The following is a 24,141-nucleotide window of genomic DNA, read 5'->3' as shown; positions in this document are numbered from 1 at the left end:
CGTGGCTACTAACTATCACTCCGACGAGGCGTATGCCTCCAAGCGCGCGGGGAGGGGGCAGCGCGACGTTGGCGAGCAGTGCGCCGCTCTTCCCCTCTGCCTTCGCGCGCTTGGAACTGGTGGCTCAATGTGCATGCAAAAATGCGCAAAATACCCAAATTAGGGGTATCTCTCTACGGACTTTTCTCTCGCATCTCTGATTGGTCTAAATAAAGGTGTATCTCTTAAACCGCTGTAGCGCTCTACATGCGAAATGCGGTACGGGTCATTTGAACTTTGACCGGAGGCGGACACGCTATCAACGGCTTGAGCATAACAGCCCACGTTACTGGACTAGTATTTCCCAAGCAACAGCTCCTTCCTACTACTCATCACTCGCAGGACTGGCAATCGATAGTGCGGGTATGCGCTTGCTTCTGAGGTCAATATGATTACCACAACATATATTATTAATATGTAGTTTATTTACTCACAAGTCTTAGTTAGCTGCTTAAGCTCCTGCGTTAAAGCTTTCTGAAGTTTGTACAGTGCTTCGGCTGCTGTCGGCCGCAGTCTCGGATCCACCGACACACACGCCACCCCAACCTCCACTAATGACCGAGGGCTTCCCTCCGAGAACTCAACTCGCAGTTTCCCCATCGCGACCTGCTGCAGCAGAAGCGCGTCTGGAAAGCGGTGGCCGTTTGAGTCGCGATTCTTGTCCTTGGCTTGGGCGTACGGCAGTGTATGGAGATCCAACTCGGACAGCACCACGCCAAACGAGAAAATATCCGCCTTGTCGTCGTAGCGCTCGCCGAGCATCACTTCAGGCGCCATCCAGAGCGACGTCCCGACCCCCGCAGTCATCGTCTGGTCCAGCTTTTCCCTCGAAATGCCAAAGTCCGTCACCTTCGCCTTGAGGTCGTGAGTCAGGAGGATATTGCGAGACTTGAGGTCTCGGTGGATAATCGGAGGTGCCAATGAGTGCAAATACGTAAGCGCGTGGCAGACGTGCAGAGCGATGGTGGCTTTCTCTCGGTCGATACCCACGGGATGGCCAGATTGTTCGTACTCGCTCAAGAGCGAGCGCAAGTCGCCTCCTTCCATGAACTCCATCACGACGCACAAATCCGACAAGGTGTCCCAGGCGACTCCAATGAAGTGCACGACGTGTGGGTGTTCCATGCTGGCCGTCAGCTTCGCTTCGGCTAGGAAATTGTTCACGTAGCGAATCCTTCCACGAATTTCTGGCGACAACATCTTGACTGCAACCCTCTTGTCGTTAAAAACTCCTTCGTAAACCTCCCCAAAGGCTCCACGGCTGATGAGATTCTTCACTTGGATTTCTCGTCTAGCGATGCGCTTGGCGGTGATGACATCGTCATTCCACAAGCCAGATTGACCCAGTGCAGCCCCCTCAAGTGAGTTAGAATCCCCCTTGGTACTCGATGTGCGCTTGTCAGAGCCCGCGGAATCTCCCAGTACGGCCAAGTTGTCGTCCCTATTGAATAAAAAATTCTTACGCTTTGACCGTTGCTTGCGATACACCAGAACCAGCACGACCTGGACCACCACAACCCCTCCAGCAATTCCAGCGATGATCACTCCACTGTTACTCGATGATGCTGATACCGACTCGGATAAATCCGCACCGCTGCTGTCGCCGATAGCACTCGAAGTATTGCCAGTGGCGCTGCTGCTGCTGCTGCTGTTACTGGCAGGAACGTACGGGTTGATGCTGTCGTAGTAGCTCCACCGGAAGTTGTTCTCGTCGCAGCTATTCGACCCGACGAGCGCTGGGTCCACAACAGTGTCCTTCGTCGGAGCAATAATGGCTAGCTGGGTCTCGTTCAAGGACACGAGACACTCGCTGTCGCTGAAGTATCGGGCGGATAGAGAGCCGTTCCCCTCCCGCTGGGCGATGCGGTACGTGCGGAAGCCCCAGTCTTCCACGTACATGATGGCCAGCTCGCAGGTCCCCGTCGCGATGTACGCGTACACGTCCAGGACGCTCTCGCAGTCGACGTCGAGACTTTCCTGCACGATGTAGCTCGTGTTCGTGAACTCCCTCGCCATGATCGCGTTGTAGTCCGTTATCTGGCACTCCTCGTTCTCCATCGTCCAGTCCCCCGAGTGGTGCTCGCACCCGTCCCGACACGTCGTGAAGTTCCCGGCATTGATAACCTTCGGGACGTCCCTGCACGAGAGCCCAGTGTAGTACGTCCACACGTCGAACACCGTCAGAGCACTCGCCATCTCCCACAACAACACCCCGAGGATCAGCCGCAGTTGGGGCATGCTTCCTCTCAATCGCAGACTGCGCACAGGACGGAGACTCTTCGACTGAGTTGGCGGCTCGACGGAAGGAGCAAAGTATCCGATAGGTACATGATACGGTAGCCCTACGTCCGTCAAGATCAAGTGAGTTGGAGGACACTTCTGGCCTCAGTTGGCAAAGACGAGGTGGACATATTTTTAATGCATGTTAGCGTAATTCCCGTGTCAACGCCTGGTGGAGTCTGTATAGCGCTTCTGCTGCGGTGGGTCTCATTCTTGGATCGACCGACACGCAAGCTCTACCCAGCTCCACGAGGGACGGCGGACTCGACTTCGAGAACTCGACGGTGAGCTGACCCATCGTCACTTTCTGCAGCAACACTGCGTCTGGCAACCGCTTCCCGTTCGAGTCGCGGTTCTCGTCCTGTGCCTGAGCGTACGGCAGCGTGTGCACGTCCAGCTCGGACAGCACCACTCCGAAGGAAAACATGTCGGCCTTGTCGTCGTATCTCTCACCGAGCATGACCTCCGGCGCCATCCACAGCGACGTCCCGACTCCCGCCGTCATCGTTTGGTCCAGCCGCTCCCTGGAGATGCCAAAGTCCGTCAACTTGGCTTCGAGAGCGCGCGTCAGCAGGATGTTGCGAGACTTGAGGTCTCGGTGGATCACGGGGGTCGACAGCGAGTGCAGGTAGGTCAGCGCGTGGCAGACGTGGAGCGCGATCGTGGCCTTCTGCCGGTTGATACCTACAGGCTGGTTGGCCGTGGCGTACTTGTCGAGCAGCGTGCGCAGGTCCCCGCCATCCATGAACTCGAGCACGATGCACAAGTCCGAGAGCGACTTCCACGCCACGCCGATCAAGCTGACGATGCGAGGGTGGTCCATGGTGGCAGTCAGCTTGGCCTCCGCCAAGAAGCCATTGACATGTTGGATCGAGTTGCGCGTCTCGGGCGACAGCATCTTCACAGCCACGCGCGTGTCCTCAAACAGACCTTCGTACACTTCTCCGTACGCTCCACGACTGACGAGCTGTCGAATGTGCACGTCGCGACGGGGGATCCGTTTGGTGGTGATCACGTCGTCCGTCCACAGACCGGATTGGCCTAAAGAGCCTTGATCGAGCGTACCCGTTGAAAGGCTCGACGTGCGCTGCTCCTGAGTTCCGGGAGTCAACAGAGCGACGCTGTTGCTGTCGCCGTCCAAGTTTTTCCTCGTTGAACGATGCCGGCAGTAGAAGAACAGCCCAGCCACGATCAACACCAAGGCGACAATTCCTCCGACGATCCCTGCGATGAGACCCACACTGCTCCCTGAAGACGACGACGACGACCCGCTAGTCGTTGCGTTGGACGCGTTCGAACCCGAGTCAGCACTGCCGCTGTCACTTGTTGTGCTCGTGAAGTAGGTGTATCTGTAGCCATTCTCGTCGCAGGAGCTTGAGTTGAGCATGGTTTGATTGACATCCGTGTCCATGGCGTTGATCTGGAACGTGAGCGTAACGTTCCCATCCAACGGAGTGGAGCACTCTTGATCCGTGAAGTAGCGGATGGAGAGGGAGCCATTGGCTTCGAGCTGAATCTTCTCGTAGGTGGAGAACCCCCACTCGTCCACGTACATGATGACCTGCTCGCAGTCGCCCGACGCGAGGAGCCCCGAAGCCCCGCGGAACGTCTCGCAGTCGCTCTCGAACGCCTCCTGCAGCAGGTAGGGCGCACTACCGAACGCCGCCGCCATGTCCGCCTTGTAGTCCGTGGAGTTGCACACCGAGTTGTGCGACTTCCAGCTGGACGAGCTGTCGGTGCAAGTGTTGTCGCACTGCATGTACACTTCGTAGAAGCCCGCGTCGTACGAGTCCACGCGGTTCGGAGTTCCTTGGCACTGTTCGCGCAGCAGGTAGTACGCGTACGTGTCGTACGCACTCTGAGCTTCGACCAGATGAAGCGTTGCCACTTGTATCAAGGCGACGAGCACCGGAACAAGTAGCCGATGGCAACACATTGCGTGAGGTTGAAAGCGCTAAATGGAGACTGTGGGGCAGGCGACCCCCTGCATATCAGCACGTGACAGAAATGCGGGTCGCCAGCTGGAGTCATGTTCAAGCGTCGCTTGCTCGTAGCCAGCGATTCACTGCCACTTTGCCTGCCATGTGTTCATTTTGATCGGCACTGCCAACTTGGCAGAACTGTGCTGCACTGTACTGCATTCGTGCACGCCGTTCACTGCACGGTTTGGCAAGGTATCAGCGATATCAGTCGCAGTATTATACAGTAGGCACGTAAGCGTGATATAGTATCTTTCCCGCACATTTTTTTTTCTGTTCGTACCTTTTGCCGCCGGATCAAGTTGAACAACACTTGTCAACGCGCATGTGCACCCCCGTGGGAAGTGCACAATGGCGGTTGCAATCTCGGTCCTCTCCAAGTTGGAGAGGTCGCTGGCACGAGTGGTGTAGATATTGTTCCCCCAAGCTTCGGCGCGCCGCAGAGGTCGGAAAATAAAATATCATATTGCATTTTGGTCTTGGAGTCACAGTAATAATCACTGTAATACAGGGTCAGCCAATAATACAGTATTTTCACAATTATTGGCAATAAATATATTCGGGATTTTCGTAATAAGGTTTGTTTTGTGTTGATATTGTATTGGGACAATTTTCTATTGTACGGGAACATCCTAAAACAATAATAAATTATTCCGTGCTAAAAATGCCATAACTATTGCATTGATATTATTTTTTCCAACCCCTGGCGCTCCGTGAGAAAATGAAATTGACGAAAAGGAGGAACCGCTGCTCTTTCTCGCTCGGGCTTGCCGTTCTCTTGATTCAGAGCTTACCACTAGAAAGCCTTGTACGAAGCACAACCTGCAGTCTGTAGAGTGCCTCCGCTGCCGTCGGCCGCATCTTCGGATCAACTGAAACACAGGCCAATCCCAAATCCACAATCGACTGTGGAGTTGACTCAGAAAACTCCACACGAAGTCTCCCCATCGCCACCTGCTGCAACAAGATCGTGTCCGGCAGCTTTCGTCCGTCGGAGTCTCGGTTCTTCTCCTTCGCCTGCGCATACGGCAGCGCATGAGCGTCCAGCTCCGACAGCACCACGCCGAACGAGAACATATCCGCTTTGTCGTCGTACCTCTCGCCCATCATCACTTCAGGCGCCATCCAGAGCGACGTTCCCACACCTGCGGTCATTGTCTGGTCCAGTCGCTCTCTTGAGATGCCAAAGTCCGTGATCTTGGCTTCCATTGTTTCGGTCAGTAAAATATTCCGTGACTTGAGGTCCCGGTGGATCACCTGCGGCATCAGCGAGTGCAGATATGTGAGCGCATGGCAAACGTGAAGTGCGATGGTGGCCTTTTCGTGGTCGATACCCACTGGATGCTGCGCAGTTTGATACCTATCCAGAAGAGCTCGCAGGTCGCCACCTTCCATGAACTCCATGACCACGCACAAATCCGAGAGCGAGTTCCAGGCGACTCCGATCAGGCTGATAATCCGCGGGTGATCCATCGTCGCAGTCATCTTCGCTTCCGACAGGAATGCGTTCACGTTCGGAATAGCTCCTCGAGTTTCAGGCGGCAGCATCTTCACTGCCACACGTGACCCATCGAAAGTTCCCGAGTATACTTCACCAAACGCGCCACGGCTCAGCAACTTGCCAATGTGAACATCTCGGCGTGAAATTCGCTTGGCGGTGATCACGTCGTCGGTCCACAGACCAGCTTGGCCCAACGTTCCACCGCCCTGCGCCGTCACAGTGAGCGACGAGGTGCCGTTGTCTTGAGAGTAGTTGCCCTGAGCGTGGTAGACAGCATCACTAGAAGCTTTCCTTTTTGATCGACAGACGCACCAGAACGCGCCCAACATGAGGAAGAAGACAACCGCAATCCCTGCAGCAGCCCCAGCAATCAGCCCCGTGTTGCTGCTTCCTGACGGTGTAGTCGTTGATGACGATGACGATGATGAAGTTCCAGACCCACTACTACCAGTTGCGTGGCTTGCACCGCTGGCACTGCTGCCACTTGCGCTCTGACTTAACGAGGAGCTCCGCTACTCAGAGCCGCCGAGTACGTCCGCCGCAGGTTGTTTTCGTCGCAGCTGGCTGAATTGAGAGTGGCTTGGTCGATGTCGACGTCTTGAGTGTCGATCCCATCGAGCAGTGTCACCGACTCGAGCAATGGCAAGCTACAGGTGCTGTCGTTGTAGTACCGGATCGAAACCGAGCCTCCTTCTTCTTTAGCAATGGCGTAGGTGGCGAACCCCCAGTAGTCCACGTACATGATGACCTGACTGCAGCTTCCCGAAGCTTGGAACGCCGTGGCATCCACGACGGTCTTGCAGTCACTGTCGTTGAAGGCTTCGATCAGGATATATGCTGCACCCCCGAACGCCTGGTCAACAACGCTACTGTAGCCGACAATATCGCAGTAGCCTTGAACGGATCTCCAGTCGGAAGTTTGCCGCGTGCACTCGTCACTGCAGGAGAAGGACCCAACGTCCAGTCGATGGGCACTCGCGTCGCACGTGTCGGTCGGGTAATAGGACAGAGTCGTATACGAAGTCTCCGCCTTGGCATTGTTTAGTGAGAGCTCAGCCAACGCGGCCACAACATGAACCCCACGAAGCCAACGCTTCATCGCTAAGTTAACGCAGTGAGCACGACGTCGGAGAAATCGAAAGTGAACATCTTCACCCAAAAACACATCGTGCACTTGTGTGCCAGGTGTATCAAGTGGACGCGCCTGTTGCTGCGGCAAAAGGCCAGTAACTCGCTCGCTACCCACATGATACCGTTGGTGCTCGCCGATCGCATCTGCCTACTCGGTCATGCCTGGACGCAATATGCTGGTTGATTTGTGGCAGGAGGGGGCTGTCTTTGAGTCACCTCAGCCGTAAGCCTATCCAAATAACCAAATGGGTTAACCCTGACAGGTGGTCTTGCTTCACCCTAAGAAAAATCGCTGTATGGTACACTAAGCGTTCATCCCAACTCCTCTGCGAGTGCGACATGGAGTTTATACGGTGCTTCAGCTGCAGTTGGACGCAGATCTGGATCCACCGACACACAAGCAGCTCCCAGTTCCATGATCGACTCCGGACTGGACCCCGAGAATTCCACGCGGACTCTCCCCATCACTTGCTGTAGAATGATGGCGTCTGGCAGTCGCCTCCCGTTCGAGTCTCGCTGCTTCTCCTTCGCCTGCGCATACGGAAGCGTGTGTACGTCCAGCTCCGACAGCAGCACTCCAAACGAGAACATATCGGCCTTGTCGTCGTACCACTCGCTCAGCGTCACCTCAGGTGCCATCCACAGGGACGTCCCCACCCCTGCCGTCATCGTCTGCTCGAGTCGCTCTTTGGAGACGCCGAAGTCGATCACCTTGGCTTCCATTGTATGATTGAGCAAGATATTGCACGACTTGAGGTCTCGATGAATAACTGGAGGTGAAAGTGAATGGAGATAGGTGAGAGCGTGGCAGACATGCAGCGCAATCGTCGCCTTCTCCCGATCGATTCCGACCGGATGCTTCGATGCTTCATACGCCGTAAGCAGCGTGCGAAGGTCTCCGCCTTCCATGTACTCCATGACCACGCACATGTCGGACAGGGAGTCCCATGCAACGCCGATGAAGTGGACAATGCGCGGGTGGTCCATACTGGCGGTCATCTTGGCCTCAGCTAGGAACTCATTCACGTGGGCCATGTCCCCTCGATTCTCAGCCGACAGCATCATTACAGCCACGCGCTTCCCGTTGCAGACACCCGAGTAGACCTCGCCGAACGCCCCGCAGCTGAGCAAATGCTGGACTTGAACATCCCGACGTGCCAGGCGCTTCGCAGTGATGACATCGTCACTCCACAGACCCGACTGGCCTTGCGGACCTCTACCCAGCGACCCCGTACCAACTGTAGCGATACTACTCCCAGTTTTCAGTCGTCGTCGTCGTCTTACTTGTTGGGGGCGTGCCGAACCCGGCACAAAAGTTGAAAATTACATTGCAGCGCCTCCACAGCGGGGGTGTGGCGTGGAGGTTGCCCCTTGATTACGCTGCAATGTTGCCTTGGCCATCATGTCGCCCGCCATCCGTGCTGTTAGTTGTGAGCTCATTCTTGTGTACCGCTCAACGGCGTCCGATCTCCACCTCCCGTGATGGCCAAGCTGTCGTAGCCCGCGTGCTGAGGCACCTAAGCTACGAAGTGAGTGGGAGCCGTAACTGTCTGGTTCGTGCCCAACGAGTTCAGCTGCGTGTTTCAAAGCACTGACGAGGTCTCGGACTTGAAAGTTGTGGGTCCGCGTAACTTTGCAGAGTAGAGTGTCCGCCTTCGCGCCAATGGAAAGGTGATGCTGAACGAGATACCAGCACGCCATTACTGGGCAGCATTGGGCGTGACCAGACCGACCCAGCACACGAGTACATCCATCGCCAAACTGGTCAGTCTTGCTGCCTCGAAAACGAATTTGAACCTTTTTCACTCGATCGATCAATTCTTGGTCGCGGCCTTGATCATCCAGGAAGCGTACATCGGACCTTTGAATAGCATATTCTTTTACCCTCGTGCCGTCAGCTAGATACTCGGAGCGGCGCAAAAGAAAGAAGAAGCCCAGCACCGAAGCCCCACCCAGATGACTCGGTGCTGGGCACAGGAAAAATCGAGGGAGCTGTGCAATTTTCCGAGGAGATGCATGGTGACGGGGGCCTTGGGGTTGGTTGGACGGTCTTCTCTGCGCATGCCGACGACAGCAAGCTGGTGTCCGGGGGACAGTCCGACTTTGTATCCGACGAAGCGCTTGTGATACCACGAGATGTGGCAGAGTTTGGAGAGCACGGTGGAGGTAGAGTTGCCTCTTTCGGACGAGTTCCATCCGAATTTCCAGCAGTAGATTGCGAAAAGTGCGAGCTGATATGAATGGCGCTCTTCGTCCTTGGGTAACCATTTAGGCAGTCGCATTTCCGTGCACCATCGCACCCACTGTGACCAAGTAGCTGAGTATTTAACGTTTGATGACGAGGCCAGTGAGCGGGATTGAAGTCCTTCGAGAAGTTCGTGTAGAGTTTGCGAAAGATTGGCGGCACGGCTGTCTGTTCCCACGACACAGAAAAATTAGTCCACACAGTTTTATAAGGATCCGTCCAGGCCCTCGATGCTGAGTCTGCCATGATGTTGGTCGACCCTGGTAAATGCTCCACCGATACTCGTAAGTTGAAGTAGGCTTCGGCTAGACCAATTGCCCTGTTGATTTCTTTGGCTGAGTTCATTCTTTGAAGAAAGTCGATTGCTCCACTGCACTGCTGAAATATTGTCACTCCAGCACTTCACGTGAAGCATTTGGCCGGACGAATTGCTCGACCACGACGAACCCCAGGTCCACAGTGCCAATGCGATGCACAGATGCTCCCGCACATTAATGGAGAAGCTGTTGAAATGCGTGTCATCGTTGGCGATTAGAAGAGTCTCGGTCTCGTCAATTTTTTCTTGGATAAATTTATTTGCGCCAGGGTCCCGAATCGTGAAGCATCCATGTACAGTTCCACATCGGATGAAGGAAGATCACTGAACCTGCTCAGGGGTAGCGCAGCGAAATTCCCATGACCCAGGATGTTTTGAACCCATCGTAGATCCGCCTTCGCCCCGGCGGAGAGTTTTACTTTTGCAAACCGTGGTGCAGCGACTGCAAGTGCATGCAGCTGTTGGTAAAATGGCTTGGCGGCCCGCAAGCAAGTTGACACACGTCTTAGCGACCCTAGGAGTTTTTGTAGATCCGATTTTGTAGCTGCTTGATGCTAAATCATCGTATTTACTCGTTGTAGCGCCTTAGCGATTTTGTCAGCTGGCATCGATACTGTTCGCTTTTCCGTGTTCCAGAGCAGACCTAGGGCGACGAGTTCGGTGCTCCAGTTCGAGAACTTGGCCTCATTAATTGATCGGGGTCCCAGCACGGCTAACATCGCATGCCGTAGGGTTGCTTCTGCGAGATGTAGCCGATCATTGACGTCCAGCTCGACTAAAATATGATCATCTACCCATTCGTAGCCAAAAAAGGGTTCGGTATCTTCAGAATCAGCGACTGTGGCAGGTGAATTAGTTGTCATCAACCACGAGATGGCACGTCCAAACAGCCCATAAAATGGTGGGGATCCGGACCATCCGAAGGGGGCTGCTAAGTCGATCAGTAAAATCTTGAGGTCTGTCACCAGAGCTGCCATACGAAATACTTGAGATGCTATAGACATTAGATGTCGGTATGCATCTTTCACACCGCCTTTCAGGATACGTACGCGGACACCAGGATGACGCGTAGCCAAGTGCTCGATACGTCGAGCAATATTAGTCACTGACTCGTAAGTGAGGGCTGGCACCGACTTTTTCTGGTAGTAATCGTTCGTAGAATTACCAAATGGGTACGATAGATCGTGAATGGTTCTCACTTCAACGGAGGGATCCACGTCCTTCTTCTCAACCGCTCCTAGTGGGCTGCAGATTACGTTCGACCATCGCTCCAGGATATCGGCGTCGACAACCATGTACTGCCCGCTATCTTGGCCTGCGCGGATGCTTTTACCGACGGCTTTCAGATGTCGACGACACGACCCGTGGTTTTTGGGTGGAGGCCGAACTGGTATGGGGCCATCGCCCCACTGTGCCTCGATACCTTTCGTGGCGATATTGATCAGGAGGTCTAAGTGTGGGTACCCACGTAGTACATACCGCAAACGATCCGGGTCAAGCGCCTTGTTTGGTCTACAGTCAGGTAGAGTTTCGCCTCTCAATACTTTTGCCGCGTCCTCCACGCTTAGCTGTCTCGATCGAATTATCTCCGATAGCGAGCGGCACGCAACCATGTCGATGACCGATTTGTCAGCGGAAGTAGGATGCGATCGTCGCAGCCCCCAGTGGCGGTGAAGCTGGGATATTCGAGCTTCGTCTCGAAGAAGCCTTAACTCCAGCTCGTGCTGTATGGTAATAGCAGACTCCCGTGAGAGAGATACCAGATTCTGCGAAGCGGTGGAGCTGTAGGCATGCGCAGCATTATCATGGGACGAAGCCATCCTGGCTTGATAAGGCGCAATAGAATTCGATGCATACGCCGTGGTAGGATGGTGAGGACTTTGCTCAGGTGTTGAACGGAGATTTTCTGCAGCATCCACAGCAGTCACTATTTGCGGCAGCACAGATGTGTTACCCCAAGCAGTGGCACTAGGGGCAGGCTCAGCGTCGTTCTTAAGAGCAACCGTGCGTAATATTTTGATGTCTGATCTGGAACGGAGATTTTCTGCGGCATCCAAAGCAGCCAATACTTGGGGCATTCCGTGGGGGTTAGCCCAACCATCAGCGCTGGGGGCAGGCTCAGCATCGTTCGAGATTCGAGTGCAGGTTGTGAGAGATGACATTGACGTGGAACGGAGATTTTCTACAGCGACCACACTTATATCGCCTGTAGGTGCCGCAAAGGCACTACGAGAACGAACATCAGCGGGGGTAGGCTCAGCGTCATTCAACTTGGGTTTGCATTCAATTATTCGGCATTCTGATCGATTCGATATAACGTTGGCAGGCTGCGTTGGGGAGTAACCGGATCGGAACGTCATGTGTGCCGATGGCGACCGAGCAGCCACAGGTAGTCATAAGTGTTTGTATTGCGGCTTCAGTCCATCGAAGCGTTTCTCGATCTCGGCTTTGACCAAGGCGTCTAGCGTTTTCGGAACAAAGTGGACCCGGCCGTCGTGAGCTCCTTCATGAAGATCGGCATCACACCCTGCATTCGATAGAAACCGCATGCAGAGCCGGCGACTTCCTCCCTGCGTGTCGTTCTGCTTCGGCAGTTTTTGCAGCACTTTGGGCGGAATGGGGCCGTGTCCTTTCCTTTTTCCTCGCTGTCTCGCCGAGGCGGAACGGCCCGGGATGGCCTGCGATGCTTCGACCGTGCCAAAGGGTGCTCTACTCGTTGAGCTCTTCTGTTCTAATTGCTGAATTCACCGTTCTTGGACTTCTTGCAAGATTTCACGCAGAAGGGGGTCATCCAACGTGCATCGAAGTCGAATAGCACCCAGATCTTTATCCGAAGACGCGACTGCATATCGGTAGCTTTCGAGAACGTCGTTCACCCAGTAAACAAAGGCCGGTATGTCCTCCGGTTCCCAGCGCAGAGCCATAATCTTGGCCTCAATAAATCCAATGATGGCATCCACCAGCTCAATCGCGCTAGTGACGCAGTATTCGCGCGCGAACACCTGGAAAACGCGCACCGCACCAACAACGCCGTTGATGCTGGTGGCTGCTGGAGCTGGTTCGAAGTCCGCTGTCGCCGAAAAGTTCGAGAAATTGGCACTGCCCGAGTCTATCCACTCCATACGTTTCTTTCTGTCCATAAAGCTGAAGTGCATTATCGAGAGACCTTCAATGCCAAACTGGTAGTCGTACGCGCGAGTCAACACGCCGGGGAGAGACTTGCAAAGCAGGGCACCGGATCGGATCTGACTATGCACATAAGTATCAGGGTCCTTACCTCTGTGGCGCTCCGATGTTAGCTTGTCGTGAACTTCCTGGTGCTCTCGCTGTGGCGAAAACGCATACTTGGACTTCTTGGTCGTGCTCTTGGCCTTGCACGGCGACGCCAATGGTGGTAGCGGTTGTTTTTCTTCATCATCTGCTGATGCACTGGACGCTTGAGTCCTGGACTGCTCACGGAGGTTCAGGAAACGGTCGAGTAGTTCGGGGTCGTGACTTAGCCTCGCTACAATCAGGGCATCCTTGTGGAGAGATCAGTGGCCTCTGTGATACGGCGTCTTTGGTGTGGAGGCTCAGCAACTTCCTCACTGGTACCACGGAGGGATTGGCTGCGTTTTGATCCTGCTGCTTGCACAGTGGCTGGAACCGGTCTGGCGATCGGGTCCGATGCATCTGGAAAACCGTCGTCATCATCGTTGAAGGTGTCGAAAAGTTCACATGACTCGGTATTGCCAGATTGGCATTGTACCTCTTGTGTACCGGTGGACACCACATATTCGTCGTGTGCGCGGCAAAACGATTCGCCAAGTGCCGCCGGCGCGCCACCGGCTTCACCGTCGATGTAGAAGGCGTAGTCGACCGCGTGTTGGAGAGGAAATTGTGTCTCTGATCCCGACTGAGGATCCACCCACTTGCCGATTGCAGACGGCTCGGGATGATTCTGTTCGTCGATCAGTCCACTAAGTATACAGCTGATAGACCGGCTTCCCTCGTTATTCCCTTCTCCCAATACCCTCGATAATATGGCCGTCTGCATGTTGTCGACGTCCGCAGAACTCCACTCGCTCGTGTCGAGCGCGACATGCTGCAGAAGTAAAGCCACCACAGGCGCCACCACCTTAATCGCGTCGATTCTCTCACCTGGCGAGAACAGTGCTTGGCTCGCTGGAATGCTCGTCGCTGGGCCCGCCTCCGCAAATACCGCGCGGCACTGCTCCACTCGTGAAAATCTTCAGTTCTGTTGGTCACTCGACGGCGTGTTTTGGAGCGCGTATTCGCTTTGGCGACCGTCAGGTAGACGACCCTTTTGCGCCTTATCCGAGCGCCGACGATACAGAATCAAGCCCAAGACGACGATCACGACGATAAAGAGCGCCCCTGCAGCGCCTGCGATGATCCCCAACGTGTTACCAGACGTGAAAGCTCCGGAAGACTGCGCCACTTTCGTACTCGTCCCGTCGGTGGAGGCCTGGCCCGAAGCATCGCGGATTCTGGTGATTTTCTTGGCGATGCTGCTGTCGATTGTGCTGCTGTTGCTGTTTGAAGCGGTCGGTAGAGCGCTACTGTCTTCGTCGGGAGTAGAACCAGTAGAGCTGGCCGCACTACTCTCCTTTGAGTCACCTTTGCTGGTGCCAGAGTCACTTGATGTAGACTTCGTACTACTACCGGAGCCGCTGTCGGCAGTAGAGTCCTCCTTGCTGCTGCTGGATCCGTCGTCCGCCGGTTTTGAAGTGCTGCCAGAGCTAGCAGAGCCCGTGTCGGGAGTGTAGGGCGAGGAGGAGCTATAGTACGACCACCGGTAGTCGTCTCCGTCGCAGCTGTCAGAATTCAGCGTGGCCTTGTCGATGGTTGTGTCTTGTGCCGTGATGTACGGGGTCAACGGTCGAGCCTCGGCCAACGCCGTGCTACAGTCGCTCTCCGTGAAGTATTTGACGGACGCCGAGCCGTCGGACTCGAGCTGCGCGATGGAGTAGACGGCATAGTCCCAGTCTTTGATGAACATGATCACTTGCTCGCACTTGCCCGAAGCGAGGAAGGCGCACGCCCCCCCGGCCCTCGAATCGCAGCCGCCGATGTACGCTTCCTGCAGGATATACGAAGCTCCTCCGAACGCGTCCCACACCGCCTTCTTGTAGTCTCCGAGGGGGCAAATGTAGTTCCAAGCTTTCCAGTCGCCGTCGAGATTCTCGAGACATTGAGAATTACAATCACTATTGAACTCCAGGTCGACTCGGTTCGGGGTGGCGTCGCAGCTGGTCGAGTGGTAGTACGCGATGACATTCGGCACGCTCGTGGCGCTGGCTTCGAGCAATCCGAAAGCTGCGAGGGAGACCACCCAGAGTGACAAGCGCATGGCTTCCAACTCCTTTTTAGTAGGACGCTCAAGCAAGGGCTGGAAATGAAAAGTGACGGCACGGGGAGACCAGCGGAAAAGATGCCACAATTCCAACCCGGGACAGGCGAAAACGGAGGCTAACTACACTGGATCGGTGAGAACAGGGGGGTTTCAAATCATAGTTCGGTCGTTTTACACCAACAGGTCCAGTCAAATGAACGAGGGTATCGCGAATCCGTTGCACTTTTAAACGTCGCAGGATGGGTTAATCAGCCTGTCCTGCGAGTTTTATTCTAACCGCTTCGAGGAGCTCTTCACACGCTTTCCGAGCATCTCTCACTTAAGTTAGAGAGGGCCAGCCATGGCTAGCTTAAGTCTGATCGTGGCGCTTTTTTCTCTCTTAGAGTTCCAAGCCTGCGTCGTGGAAGACATGAAGTTCCAACTCACGTCCTACTACCTAGCTCACGAATGTGAAGGTGCGCCGAATCGAGTCGACGCTGAAGTTGGCGGCTCTTCTTTGGACGAATGCACTTCGACATCGTTTCACGGCTGGGGATCGACGAGCTACAACTCCAGTAGCGACTACAAAGAGCTACTCGACGAGGTCTATGAGAGGGTTGCTTACGTGCTGGTCGAGGCGTTCGAAGAAGACTGCACGACACTTCGAGACGCAATAGCGTTCCCACGATCTGGCCGCTGTGAACAAATTCTGTCGGGGGAGCAGCGGAACGGCACAGCAGTGTATGTGCTCGCCCAGTTAACTACCCACCTCTCTTTTAACATTCAGTACTTCACAGACAACGAGTGGTTGTCACCCTTGCAAAAGTCGGTGGCGCTGACCCGGTATATCCAATCCGACGACTCAGACGTGGACTCAACGCAGCTCGATTCCCTTGAATGCGACGGCCACTACTACAGCTGGAGCTACTACGGCGCTATTAGAGCTGACTCCCACAGTTATTCAGGCTCAGATGGCGTTGGAAGCGAAGACGAACTCAACTCGACGCTGGAATTGCAGCGGGGGCGTTGGTTGTAGTGCTCACTGTCCTCGGATATTTGTACTACCGCCGCTCAAAGGCAAAGCGTACGGGAAACTTCAAGCACCACGAACGAACTCGTAGCAGCGAGTACCTCTACCAAGAATCTCCGTCAATGGACCAACAGCGACCGTCAAGTCTCAACGGTACGCGGTTAAATGAGGGCCCGCCAGGGAAACCTGGCTTATGGACGGACGAGATCATCACGGCAAAGCGCATTTCCCGTCAAAAGGTGGGAATAGAACAACTTTTAAGTCGTGGAGTCTACAGCGAGGTCTATGCTGGAAATTTTGAAGACAAACGCGTCGCCGTGAAGATGTTATCCATTGGAAACAGGGAGAAGATCGACTACGTGAACAGGTTTCTGACTGAAGTTAGACTGACGGCCAATATGGACCACCCTCGAATCGCCAGTGTTGCTGGGGTGGCGTGGAATTCCCTGCGTTGTCATAGAGTTCATGGAGGGAGGTGACCTACGAACGCTGCTGGATGGGTACGAGGCTACACACCATCCTATTGGTATCGATCGAGAAAATGCCACTATCGCTCTGCACGTCTGCCATGCGCTGACGTACATGCACACATTGCCTGCTCCTGTCATCCATCGAGACCTCAAGTCACGCAACATTCTCCTTAACGCTCAGTACGAAGCCAAACTCGCGGACTTTGGGATCTCGCGAGAGCATGTGGACGACATGATGACTGCCGGTGTCGGGACTTCGCTGTGGATGGCGCCGGAGGTAATGATGGGCGAGCAGTACGACTGCAAGGCCGATATGTTCTCGTTCGGCGTTGTCTTAGCGGAGCTGGACGTGCACTCAAGACCGTACTCGCACGCTAAGAAGACGAAGCGCGACCCGGATGGAAGACGCCTCCTAGACTCCATCCTTCTGCAGCAGGTGGCGATGGGGCTCCTCTCAGTCGAGTTCTCTCAGAGCACACCAACGTCAATTGCTGACTTGGGACGCGCATGCGTGGCGTTGGACCCGGAACAGCGCCCGACAGCGGCAGAAGCACTGTATAAACTTCACATCGCGCTAGAGGAAAGTCTGTAAATACTACAAACTTCCACAAGGTGTGAACGTTTTAGTTGGTGCACAGTACAAAACGTTGTTTGTCTTCTTCATCATTAACTTTTGGGTTTGTATTGCGTCTTACTTGAGTTCGCTGGCAAGCACAATCTGCAGTCTATACAGGACTTCGGCTGCTGTCGGGCGCAAGCTCGGGTCGACGGAGACGCACTCCTTCCCCAGCTCGACGATAGCCTTCGGAGCCGCGTCTGAAAATTCCACCGTCAAGTGCCCCATGGCCACTTGCTGCAGGAGAATCGTATCCGGTAGCCGTCTCCCTTTGGAATCGCGGTTGTGGTCCTTCGCTTGCCCGTACGGGAGCGTGTGCAAGTCTAACTCGGACAGCACCACTCCGAAGGAAAAAATATCCGCTTTGTCGTCGTACCACTCGCCTAGCATCACCTCTGGAGCCATCCACAGCAACGTCCCCACCCCCGTCGTCAACGTGCTGTCCAGCCGCTCCCGGGAGATCCCAAAGTCGGTCAGTTTGGCCCCCATGGCGCTATTCAGCAGGATGTTACGGGACTTTAAGTCGCGGTGGATCACTGGCGGCGACAACGAGTGGAGATACGTGAGAGCGTGGCAGACGTGGAGGGCTATCGTAGCTTTTTCCCGGTCGATACCCACGGGGTGCTTCCTCATCTCGAACCCGTTAAGCAGCGTTCGCAGATCCCCACCTTCCATGTACTCCATGACGACGCACAAGTCGGACAAGGAGTTCCACGCCACTCCAATGAAGTGCACAATCCGCGGATGGTACATGGTCGCGGTAATTTTCGCTTCGGCCAGGAAGTTGTTGACGTGGCTCAAGACGCTGCGAGACTCAGCCGACAGCATCTTCACCGCTACGACCTCGCCGAGGTAAGAGCCCGTGTACACTTCGCCGAACGCCCCACGACTGAGTAATTGTTTAACCTTAACTTTGCGTCGGAAGATTCGTTTTGTAGTGATGGCATCGTCAGTCCAGAGTCCGGATAGCGGCGGCTGTGCGTCTTCAATGGATGCCGTGTTACTCGTATCGGGACTGGATGTGCGCTTTTCCGACCCCGGGGAATTGTGATCGTGGTAAGCGCTTTTGTTCTTGGTACTCTGACGCAGTTCCTCTTGTCCCGACCCCTTTGATCTGGATCGTCGGCGATACAGAACAATCACTAGAGCGACAAGGACACTGCCCAGTACTCCACCGAGGACACCCGCTAGTATTCCCATGCTGCTGTCAGCGTCGTCATTTCCTCCAGTGTCAAGCGAAGAAGAGGCTGAAGAGGAGTTAGAACCACTGGACGAGCTTGAACCATCGGCGATGTACGGGTTGTTCAGATCAAAATACTCCCAGACCAAGAGTTTGTCGTCGCAGCTACTGCTGTTGAGGTTGATTGTAGCGTCTTGAGTCGTGATGCTCTTGGTCAATTGGACGGGCTCAAGCAAAGGCGACGTACAGGCGCTGTCCTTGAAATACCGCACGGACGCGGCGTTGCCAGCTTCACGCTTGGCAATCATGTAAATCGCCAACTCTCGCTCTTTAGCCGACAGAATTTGTTCACAAGTCCCGGAGGCGGGGAACGCCGTCGCTGCAGCAACGGTCTCACAGTCACTTTCGAGCGCCTTGAGCAGTAGAAGCGGGTTTCCTCCGAAGGACACCCACACAGCTTTCTTGTAGTCGTCAGTGGAAGTAAAATCGGCCGACTTCCAGCCTTTGTAGGCGCTGCCACATCCGCTGCTAGAAGACTCCGCTACTTTGACGTCGATCCGACGAGGGGAACCTCCGCACGTTGCCGACGAATAGAGGGACGTGATGCTGAACCTGCTGGATTCGCCTTCAACGAGAGCGACGAGTATCAAGAAGTATAGGATGACCCGATTCATTGAATGTATGTGGGACTCAACTTCACGTGGCACGGGACTGGAGGAAACTCGACTGAATGGATCGTTTTCCTTGGAAGAGTTCACTAGGTTGCGTTGGGTACATCAGGTTAGGAAAGGCAGTTAACGGCGGAGCAGTCGAAGCGGGAGTCGATGGCTGTAAGTTAAGTCGTTCGTTACGCCACGTGACTATGATTAGATTAATCCGTAATTTATACTGGGATAGGAAGCGACGAAGTGCTGATAGCCCAAACAGGATTAATTCGGGCGCTGTCGCTGTCCCCCAAACAAACTGGTGGTAGTTTTAAGGTTGGTGTTGACTAACAAGAATGATGGAGGCTGGCTATCGATCTCACAAGGTCCGTTTTTCATTTGAGAATCGTCGTGCTAACAGCATATGCTGAGGCTATGAAGTGACTACACGATTCTAACGAGGTTCTCGTGTACCTATCCCAGCTATCGCGAAGCCCTAGTTAATGTGCACCAAAACGGCCGTTGATACGCGACCTACGGTATAGTAGGCGCCTTCCAAAGTCCATATAAAACGATTCGATCAGATTAATCCGTAATGCTCAAGCCGCTCGGGCATTAATAATTAAAAAAATAAGCTGCGCTCCAGCAACCATTAAACGCAGCGTTTAATGGTAGCTGGAACGCGACCGTCGGGTAAAGTGGAGCCCCGTCACTTGTTGAATCGCGTTGCTAGTTGAGAGTCTCATTATTAGAAACCAAAACGTGATCTCATCGAATAATTCCCCGTGATTAAGCTTTTACGTGGGGGGGGCGTTTGCTACTACTGTTTTTGGTAGGCGTCCACCCAAAAACGGATATAACTCGACATAGAATGAATCTCTAAATTTGTCTCTAAATATCAAATGTGCAGAGGTCGAAATATGTGAGAGGTCGCCTGATATAGGCGTCAGTTGCTAGAAAAAGAACATCAATAATGAAATCAAGTCAAATCTAATACGTTGCCGTGCAGCGACCCTTCGTTTACTCAGACGTAAAAATCGTCTGAGAAAATATAAGTTTTCTTAAATTTGAATATGTTGGGTGATTTGTTCGTTTTTGGTAGGCATGAGGCCACTTTTTGTCTCATCAAACAATTTTAACGTTCCATGCAGCACCAGATAGAAGCAATGCTCAACGCAAGTTGATGAGATCTCTAAAACGAGTTAGTCATGCAAGGAGAAAGCCGGCTAATGAAGGAGAAATCTAATGTACCGGGTCTCAAGCTAACTCTTGTGCTAGCGCAATCTGTAATTTATACAGTGCTTCTGCCGCGGTTGGGCGCACGATGGGATCCACAGACACACACGCCTTAGCCAGCTCCACAATTGACAAAGGACTCGAATCCGAAAAGTTCACACTGAGTCTTCCCATCGCCACCTGCTGTAAAACGATCGCGTCTGGCATACGTCTCCCATTTGTGTCACGACGCCTGTTATTGTAGGGCAGCATGTGAATATCGAGCTCCGACAATACCACGCCAAACGAAAAAATGTCCGCTTTGTCGTCATATTTTTCTCCGAGCATGACCTCCGGTGCCATCCACAACGACGTGCCGACCCCTGCTGTCATCGTTTGATCCAACCTTTCTTTCGAAACGCCGAAGTCGATCACCTTGGCTTCCATTGTATGATTGAGCAAGATATTGCACGACTTGAGGTCTCGATGAATAACGGGAGGTGAAAGTGAATGGAGATAGGTGAGAGCGTGGCAGACATGCAGCGCAATCGTCGCCTTCTCCCGATCGATCCCGACAGGGTGACCAGATGCTTCATACCCCGTAAGCAGCGTACGAAGGTCTCCCCCCTCCATGTACTCCATGACCACGCACAAGTCGGACAGCGAATCCCATGCAACACCGATGAAGTGGACGATGCGTGGGTGGTCCATACTGGCGGTCAACTTGGCCTCAGCTAGAAAGTTATTCACATGGGGCATCAAGCTTCGAGTTTCTGGAGTCAGCATCTTGACAGCAACACGCTTGTCGTTGTAAACTCCAGAATACACCTCCCCAAAAGCTCCGCGGCTCAGCAGGTGATGAGTGTGGACATCGCGCCGCGAGATACGCTTTGCTGTGATGACATCGTCGTCCCACAACCCGGATTGCCCTAGTGAAGCTCCATTCAGAGAACCCGTGTTGCCTGATGAGAGACTGGCAGTCCGTTGTTGGAAGGTAGCTGGCGAGGCATGAGTCAAGTACTCATTCGGACGCTGGTCTTGGTTGTCGGACGGTTGGTCGTCGGCCCCTTTACGTCGCCGACGGTGCCAAACGAGGAGAGCAACAGCGAGAACAACAGTCACGACTCCCGCAATTACCACGAGATTGTCGCCGCCGGAAGACGAGGTTGTTGATTCTATTGGCGTGCTGGCGTTGTCTTTCGAGATCTGATCCGCGTCGATGCCGCCATTAGTCTGGGTGCTGTTGCTTGCTGCTGTCGATCCACCACTGCCACCAGAGCCATCGTCGGAAGTGTAGGGGGAGGAGGAGCTGTAGTACGACCAACGGTAGTCGTCTCCGTCGCAGCTGTCAGAATTCAGCGTGGCCTTGTCGATGGTTGTGTCCTGCGTGTTAATGGTCGCGGTCAAACGTGCAGCTACCGCCAAGGCCGTGTTGCAGTCACTGTCCGTGAAGTACTTGACGGACGCCGAGCCGTCGGACTCGAGCTGCGCGATGGAGTAGACGGCGTACCCCCAATCTCGCACAAGCATGATCACTTGCTCGCACTGGCCCGAGGCGAGGAACGCGGTTGCCCCGACCTTCGAATCACAGCCGCTGGTGTACGCTTCCTGCAAGATATACGAGGCCCCTCCGAACGCGTCCCACACCGCCTTCTTGTAGTCTCCGAGGGGGCAAATGTAGTTCCAAGCTTTCCAGTCGCCGTCGAGATTCTCGAGACATTGAGAATTACAGTCGCTGTTGAACTCCAGGTCGACTCGGTTCGGGGTGGCGTCGCAGCTGGTCGAGTGGTAGTACGCGATGACATTCGGCACGCTCTTGGCGCTGGCTTCGAGCGATCCGAAAGCTGCGAGAGAGGCCAACCAGAGTGACAAGCGCATTCCCGACAATTCGTCCTCCAGCGGTTCGCGTCTTGACTGGAGGAAATGCAAGTGGCGTAGTTTTGTTTTGAGTTTGGAGGAGCGAGGACAGACGAATAACGGGGTCAACGGGAGTTGATCGACTTTCCGACGCTTCGGGCTTCTTGATAACTGCTGTCAACGACAGCAGAGTTGTGGCATTGAGATCCTGCCGCGTTGGAGGCACTGCGTCTCTGCATAAGACGCAGTGCTTGAATATCTCGAATCTCAACGCTGATGTAACGACTGAAGCTGGACCGCCAGCTCAAGGCGCGGATCCAGATGCAACTGCGTCACTGATAGCCGTTCAAACCTCCAATCTATGCTTGCAGTTTGGTCGGCAAAGTATCGAGCCGAGACAACCAGTTGACAGTCAGTGCTTTGCTCGTTCCTCCTCGAACAGAAAGCAAAGGGAAGCGATATTCAAAATGTACACACAAAGTCTATCGAGGGGTACGCGAAAGAAAGACGATCGCGACTCGGGCCACGGAGCTGCGGGTGGCTCTTACGCCAGCTCTTGAGCCAAAATGGTCTGGAGCCTGTACAGCGCTTCAGACGCCGTCGGGCGCTTGAGAGGATTTACAGACACGCACGCGCGCCCAAGTTCTGCCAGCGTCATGGGGCCCGACTCGGAGAAGACCACGCGGAGACTCCCCTTCGTCACCTTCTGCAGGATGTCGGCGTCCTGCAGCGGGCGCCAACTGGAGTCGCGGATTTGTTGCCGGGCCTGGCCATACGGAGCCGAGAGCATGTCCAGCTCCGACAGCACGACGCCGAACGAGAACATGTCGGCGTCGGTGCTGTGTATCTCACCGAGGATGACCTCTGGCGCCATCCAGAGCGTCATGTTCTTGGCTTCCGTTGGCGTCCGGTACGTCCTCTTGGGCGACGTGCCGAAGTTGGTCACCTTGGCCTCCATCGCCCCGCTCAGCAGCACGTTCCTCGACTTGAGGTTGCTGTGGATGACCGGCGGCGACAGCGAGTGCATGTACGCGAGCGCACTGCAGATTTGCATCGCGATCTGTGTCTTCTGCCGGTCGAAGCCGACGGCGTGACGCTCCGCTTCGTACCGGTCCAGCAGCGAGCGCAGGTCGCCGCCCTCCATGAACTCTTGGACCACGCACAGGTCGGATACGGACGCCCACGCGACGCCAACGAAGCGCACAATGTGCGGGTGGTGGAGCGTCGAGGTGATCTTGACTTCGGCCAGGAAGCCGTCGACGTGGTCGTCGTTCGTCTGGGTCTGCGGCAGCAGCTTCTTCACTGCGACTTTGTCGCCCCTGAAGGAGCCCGCGAAGACTTGGCCGAACGCTCCTTGGCCAATGAGCTGGTCCTCTTGCACCTCTTCCCTTGGGATTCTCTTGCTGAGCACGACCTCATCGCCCCAGAGACCGACTTCTTGTCGCGCATCCAGAGCGGTGCAGTTGCCGTCGGCGTCCAGGTTGGTCTCGATCTTGAGCTTGAACGTGGGCGACGGGATGCGCCGGACCGAGATACCGCCGATCTTGAGTCGGCCTTCTGTCGGGTGGAGCATCGCGTCGTTGGTGCCGCTGGCGAGACTGAGCATCCTGTTGGGGCTTGAGTGAGTGAACTGAGTGAAAGAAACCTTGGGGAGGAGTAGACGTGCAGGCAGCAAAAGTGAAAGTGGTCGACTCAAAGCCCGCAGCGTTTGGCCCCTGGTCGGGTCGTTAGATCTCTCTCTGTCAAACGTAACGACCTGCCGACCTGCATCGCCTGCCCCACTTTTTTGAGCGAGGAAGCTCGATCCATCCAAGAGAACTCGCTGTCTCGTGCAGCGGGCCGTTACGATCCAGTCCAGGTCGTCTGGAAGTGCAAATTTGACAGATGATGATGCTTCTCGGAACATGCTGGCAACAGTTGACTACGTTTTTGTATTGGTCGAATATATTAGTAACAACCTTTGGTTAAATGCACGGCTTTGCCGCCTAAGAAAAAAAGGTTTTCAAGATTCGAGCGCCGAGTGCGCAACGCTCGCCATTTTAATCTGAAAAGAAGCACAGTGCTGCCGGCGCAAGATATAGCGCTCACTCGCCTTAGCTGAAGGTTGTGGGTCTCTATTCCGGGGAAGCAGCCACTCGTGGGAGACGAATCTCGGTCTCCATTCTCCAGGTGAGCCTTTTCTGGTGCTTGGGCTGCATGTGACGCGGCGGGAGGAGTCAGACCATACTGAAACCAAGACAAAGAGATGGGTCCCCCAGCTCGTCTCACCGCGGCTTCAACTTGTCCCCCAAGCAGCTGCGGAC

The 24,141-nt window shown here is 54.6% G+C and overlaps 10 protein-coding genes across 10 annotated transcripts; 1 reads left to right on the top strand and 9 right to left on the bottom strand.

The window, feature by feature from the left end:
- Positions 1-465: 465 nt before the first annotated feature.
- PHYSODRAFT_476596 (hypothetical protein) lies at positions 466-4,078 on the bottom strand (the record flags this gene model as incomplete). Its single annotated transcript, XM_009515951.1, has 2 exons — positions 466-1,434; positions 3,440-4,078. The coding sequence occupies 2 exons, from the start codon at positions 4,076-4,078 to the stop codon at positions 466-468; spliced, it is 1,608 nt and encodes a 535-aa protein (XP_009514246.1).
- A 1,033-nt stretch (positions 4,079-5,111) lies between these two features.
- On the bottom strand, positions 5,112-6,673 carry PHYSODRAFT_415772 (hypothetical protein; the record flags this gene model as incomplete). Its single annotated transcript, XM_009515950.1, has 2 exons — positions 5,112-6,258; positions 6,333-6,673. Coding segments are annotated over 2 exons (1,488 nt in total), but the record flags the coding sequence as incomplete, so codon positions are not given.
- A 1,658-nt stretch (positions 6,674-8,331) lies between these two features.
- On the bottom strand, positions 8,332-8,532 carry PHYSODRAFT_373244 (hypothetical protein; the record flags this gene model as incomplete). The annotated part of the gene is made up of 1 exon (XM_009515949.1): positions 8,332-8,532. A coding segment is annotated over one exon (201 nt), but the record flags the coding sequence as incomplete, so codon positions are not given.
- Positions 8,533-8,824: 292 nt separating this feature from the next.
- On the bottom strand, positions 8,825-9,421 carry PHYSODRAFT_470857 (hypothetical protein; the record flags this gene model as incomplete). The annotated part of the gene is made up of 1 exon (XM_009515948.1): positions 8,825-9,421. One exon carries the CDS (start codon positions 9,419-9,421, stop codon positions 8,825-8,827), a length of 597 nt encoding a protein of 198 aa, XP_009514243.1.
- A 1,242-nt stretch (positions 9,422-10,663) lies between these two features.
- On the bottom strand, positions 10,664-11,311 carry PHYSODRAFT_477112 (hypothetical protein; the record flags this gene model as incomplete). Its single annotated transcript, XM_009515947.1, has 1 exon — positions 10,664-11,311. A coding segment is annotated over one exon (648 nt), but the record flags the coding sequence as incomplete, so codon positions are not given.
- Positions 11,312-11,884: 573 nt separating this feature from the next.
- Positions 11,885-12,631, bottom strand: PHYSODRAFT_474904 (hypothetical protein; the record flags this gene model as incomplete). The annotated part of the gene is made up of 2 exons (XM_009515946.1): positions 11,885-12,140; positions 12,240-12,631. The coding sequence occupies 2 exons, from the start codon at positions 12,629-12,631 to the stop codon at positions 11,885-11,887; spliced, it is 648 nt and encodes a 215-aa protein (XP_009514241.1).
- A 1,091-nt stretch (positions 12,632-13,722) lies between these two features.
- PHYSODRAFT_257581 (hypothetical protein) lies at positions 13,723-14,844 on the bottom strand (the record flags this gene model as incomplete). Its single annotated transcript, XM_009515945.1, has 1 exon — positions 13,723-14,844. The coding sequence occupies one exon, from the start codon at positions 14,842-14,844 to the stop codon at positions 13,723-13,725; it is 1,122 nt and encodes a 373-aa protein (XP_009514240.1).
- Positions 14,845-15,187: 343 nt separating this feature from the next.
- Positions 15,188-16,918, top strand: PHYSODRAFT_320832 (hypothetical protein; the record flags this gene model as incomplete). Its single annotated transcript, XM_009515944.1, has 2 exons — positions 15,188-15,851; positions 16,317-16,918. 2 exons carry the CDS (start codon positions 15,188-15,190, stop codon positions 16,916-16,918), a joined length of 1,266 nt encoding a protein of 421 aa, XP_009514239.1.
- Positions 16,919-17,017: 99 nt separating this feature from the next.
- On the bottom strand, positions 17,018-21,511 carry PHYSODRAFT_469689 (hypothetical protein; the record flags this gene model as incomplete). The annotated part of the gene is made up of 4 exons (XM_009515943.1): positions 17,018-17,575; positions 20,627-20,919; positions 21,055-21,364; positions 21,401-21,511. 4 exons carry the CDS (start codon positions 21,509-21,511, stop codon positions 17,018-17,020), a joined length of 1,272 nt encoding a protein of 423 aa, XP_009514238.1.
- A 790-nt stretch (positions 21,512-22,301) lies between these two features.
- Positions 22,302-23,411, bottom strand: PHYSODRAFT_553720 (hypothetical protein; the record flags this gene model as incomplete). Its single annotated transcript, XM_009515942.1, has 1 exon — positions 22,302-23,411. The coding sequence occupies one exon, from the start codon at positions 23,409-23,411 to the stop codon at positions 22,383-22,385; it is 1,029 nt and encodes a 342-aa protein (XP_009514237.1). The 3' UTR covers positions 22,302-22,382.
- Between the last annotated feature and the right edge of the window lie 730 nt (positions 23,412-24,141).

The sequence above is a fragment of the Phytophthora sojae genome (assembly GCF_000149755.1).
Source record: "Phytophthora sojae unplaced genomic scaffold PHYSOscaffold_1, whole genome shotgun sequence".
Lineage (NCBI taxonomy): Eukaryota > Oomycota > Peronosporomycetes > Peronosporales > Peronosporaceae > Phytophthora > Phytophthora sojae.
The sequence above is the reverse complement of the archived record's forward strand: the minus strand, read 5'-3'. Positions and strand labels throughout refer to the sequence as shown.